The sequence below is a fragment of the Herpailurus yagouaroundi genome, unplaced genomic scaffold, assembly GCF_014898765.1.
Source record: "Herpailurus yagouaroundi ecotype Mexico unplaced genomic scaffold, PumYag 569, whole genome shotgun sequence".
Lineage (NCBI taxonomy): Eukaryota > Metazoa > Chordata > Mammalia > Carnivora > Felidae > Herpailurus > Herpailurus yagouaroundi.
Window position 1 is genome coordinate 1,771,256 of NW_024412786.1, and position 14,264 is coordinate 1,785,519.

At 60.8% G+C, this 14,264-nt stretch overlaps 1 protein-coding gene across 4 annotated transcripts in view; it reads right to left on the minus strand.

The window, feature by feature from the left end:
• Positions 1 to 13,094: 13,094 nt before the first annotated feature.
• Positions 13,095 to 14,264, minus strand: part of RASGRP2 (RAS guanyl releasing protein 2) — a 13,912-nt gene continuing 12,742 nt past the window's right edge. For all 4 annotated transcript variants that reach the window (XM_040466112.1, XM_040466113.1, XM_040466114.1 and 1 more), the window contains 2 exons: positions 13,468 to 13,532; positions 13,095 to 13,319 (listed from right to left, as the gene is read on the minus strand). In XM_040466112.1, coding sequence (XP_040322046.1) covers positions 13,474 to 13,532 — 59 coding nt within the window. In that variant the 3' untranslated portion in view covers positions 13,095 to 13,319; positions 13,468 to 13,473. The remainder of the gene's footprint in view (positions 13,320 to 13,467; positions 13,533 to 14,264) is intronic.

The window sequence follows — 14,264 nt, forward strand, 5'->3', positions numbered from 1 at the left end:
CGGGGGCGGGGAGGGGGCCGGGCGCCCCCCGCGCCGAGCGGGGCTCCCTCGCGGGCTCACAGTGCCATGGGCCCGGCCGCGGGGCGAGGCGCAGAGGCCCAGGTACCGGCTTCCCTGGGCGGCGGTGGAGGCGCCCCTCCCCCGCTGCGGGCTCCGACGAAAGACGGGGGAGGGATGCCTGCGGGGAAACAGAGAGAAAAGGGTTAAGGAGGGGTTCGGAGGAGGGGAAAGGGTTAAGGAAGGGATCAAGGGTCGTGACTCCCCCCATCACACCGGCAGGCACCCAATGGTTTCCCTTTAGGACTTGAGGGGTCGGCCCTGACCTGGAGAGGGTCCCAGAACAAGAGATACCACGATAGATAGTAGAACTGGGGGCCCAACACTTGCACTCATTAGGGTAATTATTAATTTGAGATGTGGGCGGGTGGGTAGTAGCATCTTAAAGTTCATAGGAGCCCAGTGCAGCCGCCCTTACACGCGTCTCCCTGCACGACCAGGGCCAGTTCCTGTGGGTGAGGCCTGGAGACCCTCCGCCAGCTGGTGACCCCAGGCCCTTCCTCTCTGAGTCACCCAACCTCTGTGTGGTGTTCCCACCGCCAGCCAGTCGCGGCTCTGTCTCATCAGCTCCTGATGCTGGATGATGAAGTTGCTAAATAATTCATTGGGATTAATTAAATGCCAATTCGTCAATGGGATCATTGGGTAACCTGGCTGAGAAGGGGGCAAGGGAGAGAAGCCAGCTGTGACCCGAACATCCAGGCCCCAAGCCCTCTCCATCCACACAAGGGTACAAGCATCTGATTCCACGTCCCCGATTCCCCCCACACAACACTCCACCCCTTCCTGGGCCCCAACCCCACTGCTCACCAGCCCACAAACCTAAATGTCTGTCTGTCCCCTCAAGCCCCAGTTGCCAGTCCTCAGCCTCGGGCCTGGCCCAATACCTGGGTTCTCTTCACCCCTGGGTTCCACCCCCTCCCCATCCACGGCTGGGGGAGCCACCAGGAGGCAGGCAGGCTCATTTACATAAAATTGCCTTTCTGAAATGATTACCCTTGTAACGGGCTGTCAGAGAGCAATTTATACCCCACACCGGGGAGGGGAATTTGCATCTCGTTAAACTCCGAGTCGTAATTATTTATATCCAACAACCCTCCTGAATATTGCATTGATTTTATTTTGGGGAGGGAGGAAGGGAAGGAGGTGGGGTGAAGCCTGGGAGAGAAGCAGGGAGGGCCCAAAGTTTCGGAAGGGACAGGGAAAGATTGAAGGCTGAGGAGAGGAATGGCACAAAAAGTGACAGAGACAGAAGAGTAATGGAGGAGAAAGGTGGCCTGATGGGGAGAAAAGGAGAGAGAAGCTAGAGAAAATTAAATTCCAAATCCAAACAGCATTTGTCAAGGCCCTGGAGCCTGGGCATTTTTACCAATGGCATTTTACTTAATCACTCTGAGAAGTCCCACTGTTCCCATTGACCACTGGGGAAGCGTACATAGGGAAGTCTAGGGACTTGCCCAAGGTCACACAGCCTGTCAGCAGGAATTGGGACTTAGATCCACATGTGTCAGACTGCAGCCTTCCACAAAGGAGACAAGGGGTGGGGTAGCCACAGGTCTCACTCAGAGCAGTGGGAACCAAAAGGAGAGGAGAGTGGGGCAGGAGAAGGTTGGGTGGGTGTGGTTCCTTTCTACATGGGAGCAAGGGTACGAAGGGAGAGAGAGAAAGCTAGGGGCCCCCTAAAAATCCATAGCAGGGGAGTGAGCAGAGGGTCATCGGAGGGCAGGGATGGTCGGAGTGACATGTGTGCCAAAGGAAGAGGGGGCAGAGAAGGTCCCAGGAGACCAGGGGTAGGGTTTGGGGAGCTATCTCCAAGAGACCCTCAAAGCCCAGTTCTCAGATCCTTCTATCTGGCTTCTTCTGACTGTTGCCCTACCCACCCACCCCCACCACCCCCCAGTCCTACAGGCTTCAGTGGGGACTCAAGTTTCCCACCTCACTGCCCCTTCCCAAGCAGGGGACAGAAGACGATTCAGGCAGACAGCCCCCTCTCCCTCCAAACACTGTCCGGGTTATATATAGCTTTGCCACTGCCTCTCCTCATTGGGTAATGGAGATAATTAACATGCGCGGGCTAATTAGCCAATCAAATTAAATGCAGCACCTGCTCCCAGCCTGATTGACGCCCTTACCCCCACACACATGCGCCCCCAGCCCAGGGCAGAGGAGGGGGACCCTCAGGCTTGGGGGAGGGAAAGGCCAAACTCCCCCTTTTCTCCAGAAGGGGCAGGGAGGCCCCCAGCGGAGGCACAGGCCTGAAGGGCAGAAAAGTGACGTCCTTCCTCCCTCCCCTGCTGGGGTCTCAGTCTCTCACCGCCTCCCCCCAACCCCCACCCCCACCTCCGGACACATTTTGGGGAGGGAATTAATTAGCTATCGATTTCCACTAGCAGAGGGAATAGGATTTCGTGCAGGCTGTCCACTCTCACCCCTCAGCTCGGGAGAGGGAGGGGATTAGTTCCCCTGCCCCACCCCCAACGCAATCCCCCTGCCATACTCACAATCCCCCACCCTCTAGGGAGCTGGCAGGGGGCTTCTTGCTGAGAAAGCCTAGGGGCAAGGTCCCCCTTGTTCCGGAAGTTGGCAGAGGACAGATAGAGTGAAGGTTGGTGAGGAGGCCTCCAGAGGGCTGGGAGGCAGACGCCTGGGTCCCGGAGGCCAGTTGGGGGGGGGGGAGGGAGGGGGTGGGCAAAGCGTGTGACAGAGAGTGGCTGTGTGTGCCAAGATGTGCAAGGAGAGTGTGGGAAGGGAGCAGATACAGCGCCTGTGAGCCCGCGGTGGGGGCAGAGGCTGGGTTTGTGCGGTGTCTCCAGGGAGGGGCGAGGGCAGGGTCTGGGAACCAGGGCCCCTCAAGACTCATTACTCATTCTCCCCACAGCCCACAGCTCTGCAGCACAGGCCAGGCTGGCTCAGCGCCGGGGCACAGGGGCTGCAGGGCTGGCCAGGAGGAAGCCCCAGCCCTCCCTGGGTCCTCTCTCCAGGGACCCAGAGACCCTGGGAGCAGCTTCAGGCTTGTGAGACAGAGATGGCCCCAAGAGGAGTGCGTGCTAAGTGGACGCCTGGGTCCCTTCCACCCCACCCTGCAGTTCCAGCTTCTGCTGACCCAGCCTCCAACCCACCCTTCCTCCCGCGATGCAGGGGGAATCCTGCAAACCTTCCTCCACTCCTGGTACACGGCTCTCCAGACTCAAATCTCCTAGCCATGGGCCAGGGCTGGCCATGCACAACCACATCAAGTAAACGGTGGCCCCTGGAGTTGTGCAAGGCAATGGCCCCTCCCTAGGCCCATGCGGTGCACTGGAAGCCCCCTGCACCCACAGACCAGGCGCTGGCTCCCCAAGACCCACTCTTCTTCTCCAGCGCCCACTGGCCGGTGCAGGGACACGGGCCAGAGTGGCCTCGGGATATCCCGTCCTTGACTGACGTCAGCTCAGCGCACACTGCCAGCCACTGCTGGGCCCGGGGCCACTGTTCCTCTGGGGACCTGACCTCTCCCATGTCATGTGGGACTCTGCCCCCAGTCAGCTCCCTAGCGCCCCCAACCCACAGAAGGACTCTGCAGCCTTGAGCCAGTGGGGATGGGAGCTGGAGGGGGAGGGGATCAGGCCCCTGGCCTACTCTCTTGCCCACTGAACGCTCTCCCACAGGCTTTTCCTAGGTCATTCTAGGCTGACAGCCTCCTTCTCACCTTCCGCGGCCAGGCCAGGCCAGGCCAGTGCCACCGTGGCGTGCGGGCTACAACTTCTGGGCTCCGCGCCGTGCACCTGGCACCTGGCCGGACCACCACACACGCGCACTGTCTCATTTCACCTACAGTTTGGGGACTTGCTCTCATCGCCCCAGACTAAGCTTAGACTGATTAATTCATCGGCCCGAGTGAGTGTAGGTAAGACATTGCTGGCTCCAGCGTCTACTGCCTCCCTCCCCCCTTGCACTGTGCACAGGCCACAGGGACGCGGTGAGCTCGGAGCCCACCTTTCTCTGATCTGGCCTCCACAGGGGCCACTGCCCTTCGCAGACACCCCAGACTCCGTCTGCCCCCGGGGCTGAAAGACCCAGGCCTCAGAGCTCTTGGAGGGTCATCCTTCTCGCCTTTTCCGAGGCGGAAACTGAGTCCCAGAGAGGGGCAGTGACTGACCCAGGGCCACACAGCAGAGCAAGACTAAAACGAAGGTCGCTGGCCTTCCATTCTAGATGCTTCCCACTGTACCCACTGTTCAGGACCTGGGCCTTCCACCTGACCCAAAGCCTCGGCCCTCCCCACACCGCCAGTGCAAACTAAGCAAATGGACGCAAACTTCAGGGGAAGAGATGGTCCATGCCGCCATGCCGGCAGAGCCCCTGGCCAGGGGCCCTCTCCCAGCATCCACCCACCCCATCTCCAGCCACATCTATACCATACACGCGCACACGCACACGCACACCTCCAGCCTTGGGAATGCCAGCCTCCCTCTGGCTCTCTTCCCCTCACGCCAGCTCTCTCTCATGCCAGCTGGGAGTGTGACAGCAGGGGCCTCCCCCAGGCGCCAGGGAGGAAGAGCTGGGTTTACACACATTCTGGTGGCCCCAGAAGGCAGCCCGTGGACAGGTGGGAGAAGTGCGTGTTGCGGGGAGGGAGATTTTGGCTCGAGCTAAAGAGAAACTGGCTGGCAATTTAAAGCATCCAACAGCGGAGTAGGCTGCCTCGGGGGGGTGGGGGGGGTGAGTCCCCCTTCTGTGGAGGTGTGTGAGCCGAGGCGGGTGACTGCTGCTCAGTGGAGCTCAGGAGGGGGCTCTTGAATCACATGGGAGGGGACATCAAACTACTTGAGCCCTAAGGTCCCTTTCAATCAGTGGGGCTTTTGGAGGGCCTCCCTAAAACCTCGGGCAGGATTGGTGGGTTGACCTCCCTTCTCTGCTCCCTCCTGCCAGCCCTGATGACTTTTTTTTTTTTTTTCAACATTTATTTATTTTGGGGACAGAGAGAGACAGAGCATGAACGGGGGAGGGGCAGAGAGAGAGGGAGACACAGAATCGGAAACAGGCTCCAGGCTCCGAGCCATCGGCCCAGAGCCTGACGCGGGGCTCGAACTCACTGACCGCGAGATCGTGACCTGGCTGAAGTCGGACACTTAACTGACTGCGCCACCCAGGCGCCCCACCCCTGATGACTTTTTTGGAAAGACTCGGAGCGTGCCCGCATCCGGCCACACCTTAGCAGTGGGCAAAAACAAGACAGTGATCGGAGGCACTAACTCTGGAGCCTGGGTTCAAATGCCACCTCTCCCTCTTCCTAGCAGTGTGTCTTTGGGCAGATTATTTAGCCTCTCTGGGCCTCAGTTTCCTTAGGTAGAAAACAGAGGCAGTACTAGCATTGCTAATATATGTAAAGCACTTTAGGACAGCGTCTAACAGAGACGAAAGTACTTTGCCTTAATGCTCACGTTTCAAACTCCTCATCTTGGCACCTTGCAATTTACAAAACTCCACGTGTCCCATGTTTCCCTGGATTCCACCAGGGCCGGGCGAGGGAAATGGTCAGGGCAGGTCTGATCACTGCCCCCTTTTGCAGATGAGGCAACACACTCAGAGGGGAAAAGGGCCCTCCTCCAAGGTCACAGAGCTTGGAAGTGACAGAGCTGGGACTCAAAGTTCGCCCCCTGGACCCTCCCCGGTGCTGCTGCAAACCTCCTCCTGCCGAGGAAGATGGGAGAAAGTCTGAAGACCAGAGGAGTCCCATAGCAGCACAGGCTGGAAGCGAGGGGTGTGTGCACGGGGACCCCCTGAGCAGGTCTCTGTGCGTGGAGAGAAGGGCTGGGCAGCTGGAGGTGTGCATGACGAGGCTGTTGCCTGGTGTATGGGGCTGAGGCGTTGGGTGGGCTGGGGACTGAGGTATACAATTGAATGACTCGGCAAAGTGGGGGCTGGTGCACAGGTGCCAGGAGCTTGGGGGCAGGCAGTGGGAGCGGGGAGCCCACCCCTCTGTCCATCCGCGTGCTGTGCACACCTGGGGGACACCGCCCGGGGTGGGTGAGGCTTGTGAGTAAGCACGAGGTCCCTGGGGGTGTTGCTAAAGGTATCCGTGACAGGTGTGTGCACATGCGTGTGGAAGGTTATACGCTCGTGATGCAAACAGCTGCCGTTTGCCGAAGAACTGCTATGTTCCTGACAAATCCACGAAGTCCAGAGCGCTTAGCCCAGAGCCAGGCTCACAGTAGGAGCACAACACCCCTACTGACCAGTTGCTACTCTTCCGGTCATCTGGTCCTCGCGAGAACCCCATGAGATAGGCATGAGGACCCCCATCTTACAGATGAGGAGACCGACGCTCACCAAGGGACAGAGCTGAGCCCCTGTGGTGCCCCCACGGTGGCAGCAAGAAGGCTTTGTAAATGCTAAGGTGCCATGCATATGCTGGCTTATCTGTCGAGTGAATCTCCGAGCCCCGCAGGCCTGCCGGTGTGGATGGGACCGGGTGGGGAGCCGCCCCGACAGATGGAACAGAAGGGTAGGTGGCGTGTGAGACACATGGTCGGGCGTCCCCCTGGGGGCTGGGCTCGGAGCTGGGAATGAATGGACAGCGTGGTTCCAGCATCAGGCAGGGGGAAGGCCCTGAGTGTGAGGATTAGTGCTGGGGAGTGGGGGCAGCTAGAAATGGGAGTTTCTGGGCAAGGCCAGGTGTAGCTGAGCGACCAGGAAGGATGGTGGTCGTGGCCAGGAGAGCTGGGAGGCCCTGGGGTGTGTGGGGGGGGGAGCTTTCTCAGGGTACAAAGATATGGGAGTGAGCAGGGGCGAGTGAAAGGTAGGGAGAAGCTTCGCGGGGGGGGGGGGAGCCAGGGCATAAACGGGTGTTAGCAAGCGTGTGTGTGTGTGTGTGTTGGTGCGCAGACACACAAAGACCCGAGGCAACGTGCTAACATGGCACTTAACGATGCGTACTGGGGCAGGGGGTGTCCAGGAAGGGGTGTCCCAGGGCTGCGTGCACGGAGGAGTGCAGGTGTGCCGACATGACCGTGGAAACCTGGGGAGGCGAACGAGTGGATGGGGGGGATGCGTGTGTGCGTGTGTGTGCGTTTGAGGGTGAGGGCTGACAGTGCAGTGCCGGGGCTCTGGGGGCACGGAGGAGCCATGCGTGTGTCATGTTCACGAGAGCAGGGCACCTGGGGGAGGTCTCTGAGGCAGGCAGCGAGGTGGCAGCCTCTCTGGGCGGGGGAGTGTAGGCGGCGCGCCGCCAGGAGGTGTATTGTGTACGCAGGTGTGTGCCTGTGTAGGTGTGTGTCTGGGTGGGTGCCGCCGAGTGTATGCATCGGTGTCAAGGTGTCTGTGTCACTGGCAAGGGCGGGCAGGGGGGAGCGACTGGACCTGGGCAGAGACTGAGGGCTGGAGGGAAGAGAGGCCCTTAACAGCCCCTGCAGAACCCAGCCCCCTCCTCCCAGGCACCCATAGTGTGGATTCAGCCCAAGCCAAGAAGCCGGAACCGGACCCTGGCTCCTGGATAGAATTCCTCAGCCACCCGGTGGCCACTGGCCTCTGCCTGTGGGTCAGTCCCGCCCACCGCCGTGGATCTGAGGACAGGGTGGGTCTGAGCACACTTCCTCCAGCAGGAATGAAGGAACCCCCAGCTAGACCCTTCGCCCCCACCCTCAGATGCCAGCATCCCTGGAGGCGTCCCCGGAGGCATGAGGAGTTAGGGACAGTAGTGGCCAAAGCACCCACAGGACAGGAGGCCTCACGCTTAACAGACCAACAGACCTCCCTCCACTCTTTCTTCCTTCTGTCTCCTTTCTCTCTTGCTACTTCTCTGGCAAAAGATAGAGAACACAGAGCCCTGAAGTCCCCCCAAAAGGAATACCCAGGCACAAGGCAGGTGGACAGAGGGAGGGGCAGGAGCTCACCCACCCCACCCCACCCCCAGCACATACAAAACCAGGGGTGTGAGGAAACCCCCAAGGCACTCGAGAGGACTGGACAGCCAAGACCTACCCCCCCTAAGATTCATCCCTCCGGGCCTGGACAACCACCCCCTTCACCTCCAGGCACCACGAAACAAGCCCCTCCCAGCCCCAGCCCTCACTTGTTCAGTGGGGCACCGAATGCCTTCGCCCAGGACTCAGGTGGGGGTTCAGAGTAAAGAAGACAAGAGCCCCCGAAAAGCCAATTTTGCCTCCAAGGGCCCCATCAAGGGTTCAAGGGCTCATACCCAGCCCAAAGAACCCAGGGCAGATGGCTCCTTCAGCTGGGGGAGAGGCTGGGACATGAGAAATGGTCCCCTCCTCTTTGGGGGTGGGGGAGCCGGCCCAGGGCCCTGCAGCTGCCTCTCCCTGCAGCACTCTCTGACCATAACCCTGTCGCCGCCCCCAGCGCATTCCCACCCCAGCACAGCCCCCTCCTACTGATTTCCCAGTCTCCCTCTCCATCGCCCCCAACCTTCCCCCGCAAGCTTCCGCTCCTCTGCCTCGGGCCCCCCATCTTTCCCGGCTCTCCCCCCAGCACGGACCCATCTCTGCCTCAAGCACCTTGGCACCTTCCCCTCTGCTCCCTCCCAATAACCTCCTCTCCCCTTGGCTCCCATCCCCCAGGAAAGCCTGGTCCTCAGTGGTGCCCCCCAGTATGAAGCCCTTGGCCTGGCCCCTGCTCCTTGCCTCTCCACTTCTCTCTTTCCCCTCTCCAGCGCCCTCTCCTTCTCCCACCAAGCCCAGTTCCTCGCTGGTTTCGCCCCTGCGGACCCTTCAGAGCACAACAGCTCCCCAGCCCCTCTGGAGGAACACTGCTACCAGCCCTTGGGGCTAGCACAGACTGGGGCCCCCCCTTCAGGGCCCCCCCCTCAGCCCTCCGGATGCCCCTCCTTCTCGCCCCATCCCTTCCCCCAACGACCCTCCCTCTCACCCCTCTCCATTCACCCCAGCTCAGGGCCAGTGCCCCTTCCACAGGGAGCCTCCGACCCCCACCCCCCCCCCCCCCCAAGCCACTTAGCCTCCTCGCTGTCACCCAGCCAGCCCTCTCAGCACGGCAGCGCCCCCGCCCCCCAATCCATCCTTCCTGCCTCCCCCGCCCCTCCGGTCGCTCCCCTCCCCCGATCGGCTCCCGCCCCCCGCCCGTCTCCGCCGCAGCCCCCCCCCCTACCTGGTTCTGGGGGCGCCAAGAGCTGGAGGGTGGGGATCAGAGCCCCAGGGCCGCCCCGTCTCCAGCGGGTGGCAGAGCCGGGGCCGGCGGTGTCGGCCGCCTCGCGCCTCTCTCGCTCCCCGCCGCGTCCCCGCCCGCCGGCTCGTCCGCCCGCCCGCCCCGCCGCGGTGCCGCTCTGTGGAGGATGCTCTGCGAGTCAGGGCGGCTGCTCCCGCCGCCGCATCCCTGCAACACCGACTGACGGCAGCATCAGCACCAGGGCCCGCCCCCCAGACACGCGCATTGGACCACGCTGCGCTAACGGACGAGCGGCGCGGCCAATGCGAAGGCGCGGAGGCCGCCAGTCCCTCTGCTCCACAGGCCCACCTCCCTTCCCTGCCAGGGACCCAGGCGTCCCGGCCCCAGGGCGTCCGAGCCCTTCCCCGCCTCTCCCGGTGCTTAGCCTTGGCGCCCAGACTCCCAACCAGGCAGACCCACAACCCAGCCCCGGTGTCTTTTCCTGGAATCCAGGCGCCCTAGCCTCTGTCCTATTGGGTCGGGCCCTCGGGTCCCGCACCCCTCGGCCGGCTGGTCGATGTAGCAGCGCCCAGGACTGGAACGTGCCCAAGAGAGACTTGCGGGCCCCGACTGGGGGGCCCCGAGAAAGCAGGACCAGTGAGGGGCCCGGGCCGCAACGCCCTCTACTGGCTACGCCCAGGGGCGGGCCCCGGCCGCCGGGAGCCTAGGGAAGGGGGCCTGCCCGAAGCCGCTAGGGGCTTTTTCCAGCCCTTCGTATGGCCTCCGCTTCCCACCGCCCGAGGGCGCCCTGGCTTCCCCTAGAGCCGAGGCGTGAGGGTCTTTGCGGGGAGGAGGAAGCAGGCAGTGGGGGAGGGAAAGGCAGAGATGGAGGCGGGGTAGACCTAAGGGCTTGGGGTTTCCCAGCCCTGCCTGATGGGAATCCGAGTTTGCAGCCTGGTCCCCAGTCCCGCCAGGAACTCTGCACTGGGGAAGGAGCAGGTTCGGGGGCAGGGGTGAGGCCGCACTTTGCCTGGATCACCGAAGGAAGGCTGGCAGCAGCCCAGTTCTCTGTTCTTACCCCCCCCCCTCACCCCCCAACCGGGAGCTTCAGAGCGAGCGCGGACGCTGGGTCGAGGCCTTCCCTGTGAGGGTGTCCGCATCACTGTGCGTGTGTACGAGTGTGGGAGGAAGGGGACACCCCTTCATTCACTCAGCCAATCAAAGGTGGACCCGGCACCTGGTGCGTGTACCACAAAGTTGGGCACTGGGCTTCTGAATGAGGCTGTGTGTGTGTGTATGTGTGTGTGTGTGTGTGTGTACCAGACCATTCTGCCACCTCACCCCAAAACCCTGATCTCTGTTGCAGGGTCTGTGATTTGCACAGCCAGTGGTAGGTGGGTGCTTCTTTCGCCAGAGGCAACATACAAGAACACACATTCAACCACCAGTGCGTGCATGGGCACCCAGAGGCACACTCACAGCCACGCACACCTATCCACGTGCACACAGGCATTCCCAAAGAGACACACGGGGGCAGCTGCAGAAATGCCCCACCCAGGTAAGATACCCAGAGGAAGCACATGTTTGCCCAAGAACATACACATACACATACAAACTTGTGCACACAGGTACCTCCACATGGGAGGCAAGTGCACCCCCAGGGGAACAGGTGCACACAGAGGACTTGCTTCCAGGCTCATTCTCCCCCCGGGAAGCACTTTGCACAGAGTGGCCATTTACTGAGTAGATGAGCGAGGACACCCACCCACCAGTGGTCTTCCTCTCCAGACTGTGTGGAGGACGAGGAGACCCGGACTGCAGGGGGTGTTTCCTAGGGATCGGGAAGAGATCCCTGAGCCACGTCCCAGACTGGAGGACCAGTCTGACCTTGGAAAGACCCTCAGGCTGGCCCCACCAAGGCCACTAGAGGAGCCAGAAAATGGGAACTGCTGAGTCAGGGCCTGTAGATGTGAATTCGCCTTTCTGACCCCACAGCCCACTGCCCCACCCATCCCCCACTGCTTCTCTCCCTGCAGCCCCCCCCCCCACGCCCACACCCACATACACACACAGACTTGTCCAGCCAGGCACCGGGGCATGGATGGGCAGACAGATGGACAGGTGCAGTGACTCAGAGAGACTCTCTCAGACCCTTATAGATGGGTGTAAGAAAGGATAAGAGGAGGGCAAGGGCAGGGAGGGATGTAAGAGTGAGCATTTGTCTCCTGTCCCTACCCCCACCTCTCTGGGCCACCTTTGCCCATCAAGGGCAGGAAAGGTCACCTGGCAGCCGCTGCACCTCCCTGCCCCTCCCCCCAGCTACAGGGAGGTCTCCCCGCCAAGGTCCAAGGTTCAGGCTACCCAACATAGTTGGGACGCACCACCTCAAGACAGCCCCCCAAAAGGCACCCGCCCCAATGTGGCCCTTCTCCCACACACAGTCCCGTGGGGACACACGGCGGAGGGCAAACGCAGCAAATACGGCGTGTGTGTCTGTGCACACACACACATGCACACGCACGCACAACGTGAGGCTCGTACACCAAATTCACACACGCAACCATGAAAAGACAGTCCCACATCACACTCCCGGGCAGGGCAGACCTGGGCGCACATATGCACACACACACACACACACACACACACGCACACACCACACGGGGAAGAGGCCGGGCTGGGGCGGAGGGCTGCGGGGAGGGGAGCCGACCAGGCTGCAGGGACGGAGGCAGCGCGGGAGGCGGGCGGAACCGGGAGCGAGCTGCTCTTCACAACACAATCGGCCGTCTGTTGTTATAGCAACTCAGCCCCCAAATCGTGAAACGGATATTACAGCCTTCAGAGGGGGCAGGGCAGGAGGGGGGCTGAGGACGAAAGGAGGGGTAGCGCGAGGGACCCGATGGGGGACAGGGCTGGGGTCTCAACAGAGGGTAAAGCTGCAGGTGACCTCAGTGAGGAGTGGCCCGGCAGGAGTGGGGTCTCAAGGGGAGAGGGGAGCATGGGGTCAGGGAACCCCGAGGGAGGGGCTGAGGCCATTGCTTTGCAGGTAGGAATGGGGGGCGGTGCTCAAGGCGCCACCCCCAGGACAACCCACAGCTGATGTTCCACACACCCCAGGTTGGGGGGCAGCTCCCCATTGGAGCTCCAATGTTGGAGGAGACACCTCCCACTCTCAGGGCTGCTGGAGCCTGGCCCAGCTTCAGAACCTTCAGAAGCACCCCCACCCCACCCTCTGAACCCAGATCAGCCTTAGAAGTAGCCTCAGGTAGCGGTGACCCCCCAAAACCTCGGTGCTGCAGACTCAGGAGGGAAGAGCTGGGTTGGGAGAGGCCACAGGAGGCGGAGAGCGGGATCGATATGCATTTCCTCTGGAAGTCACCGTCCTTCCGGCTGGCAGCAGCACCGGGTCAAGAGGCTGCCAGCCCAGCAGGGGCTACTGGGGCCAAGGCTGTCCAGGTCCCCACCTCCCTCCCTGCCCCACAGCCAGCACTCAGGGCTGCCCTCTCTCCCCCACTTGCAGTGAGATTCCCACCGCCGCCGGAAGTATTCAAGCAGGGGCTGAGAGGCCACCTGTCAAGCGAGAGAATTTCGGCTACGGGCTGAAGGCTACGGTGACCCAGGCCACCGGGCCCAGCAATTCTGGGTGCAAAGAAGCCGTAGCATCAAGTCTGAGACACGCCCCCCGCTGCCCGCCCCTGCCAAGATTCTGGATTCCTGGAGATTCTAGGCCCTCTCCAAGATTATTATGTCTCAAGGTTTCTAGGTTCTCAAGTTCTATCCCCCAATTCCACTCCCCCTAGGATTCCCAACATGTGAGATTCCAGGTCTCCCAAGATTCTCTGACTACAAAGTTCTGGATGCTAAGATTCTAGCCCCTGTCCTTACGGTACCCCCCCCCCCCCCCCCTCCCCCGCCCCGTGAAGACTCTAGGCTCCGATGGGCTGGGTTAATTACATGGGCCTTTTTATTCCATCTGGAGAATACAAATATTCACAAGAATCTGTACAACCTTAGGGACGCCAGCCCCGGCCCAACCCTCAGCTGCATGCCACCCTCACCCCCCACCCCACCCCCCAGCCCCAGCCTGCCGCCCCAGCACCCCAGGCTTCCTGCTGTGGTCCAAGTCTTTCCTCCAAGGCAGGCCTGAGTGTTTGATCCAGTCACAGCTGGGAAGGAAAACAACAACACAGGTTGTCAGGGAAAAAAAGTAAGAGTCCACCGGGCCTGGGCCACGCGGACAGAGCGCCTGTTTCCTTGATCCTCCCCTCCCCCCATGCCCCCAGCCCTCAGCCACGCAGGCTGCCCAGGACTCACCATCAATTACAAGTGGATGTCAAACACGCCATCCTCCACGGCCTGCACCTCCTCCTCTCTGATCTCTGCAGGGAAGTGGGCGGGGGTCGCGGGAACAGCTCCTGGGTCCCTGTGCCTTCAGCAGCCCTTCCCCCACTCACAGCAGGCACCTCACCCCATCCCGGAAGCAGACCCATCCACCAAAAATCAACTCACTGAGTGACCAGTCGGCCCTCCCGGTTTTGAGCCTCTTCTAAGTTTTCATTCCACCGCGGCTTTTTCACAGCCACGTAGTTGTCAGTGCAGTTTGCTTCAAATGTCAATTGTGTGTGTGTTTCACATTTTAGACCCCAGCACTTCGGAAGGCTCCATGCAAATGGCTTCACTTTTTCTATTTTTGAGGACTGATGCCTGGTGCCTGCCTCTATTTGTGAGGACGTAGGCCAATTCAAATGGCTGTGGTCAGCTGCCTCCGACCCCAGTTTAACACAGTGGTTCAGAGTGTTCTCAGCAAAATAAATCATTTGGGGAACTGTCATTCAAGCACACTGCGCTAGAACCACAGGAGACCCCCGAGACAGCCGCCAAAGATTTCCAGGGCAAGGGACATTTCTCAGAATGGCCTCCAGAGCAGACAAAAAGGGACAGGCAAAAAGGCAAATGGCTCACAGGATTCTCTCTCCAATACATCGTCAATCCCCCTAACAAAATAAGAGTGTGACTGGATTTTTGTTTGTTTTTTGTTTTTTTTTTTTTTTTTATTTTTTTTTCTACCGTGTTTTTTTTTTTGTGACAGAGAGAGGGAGACAGGGCAGGAA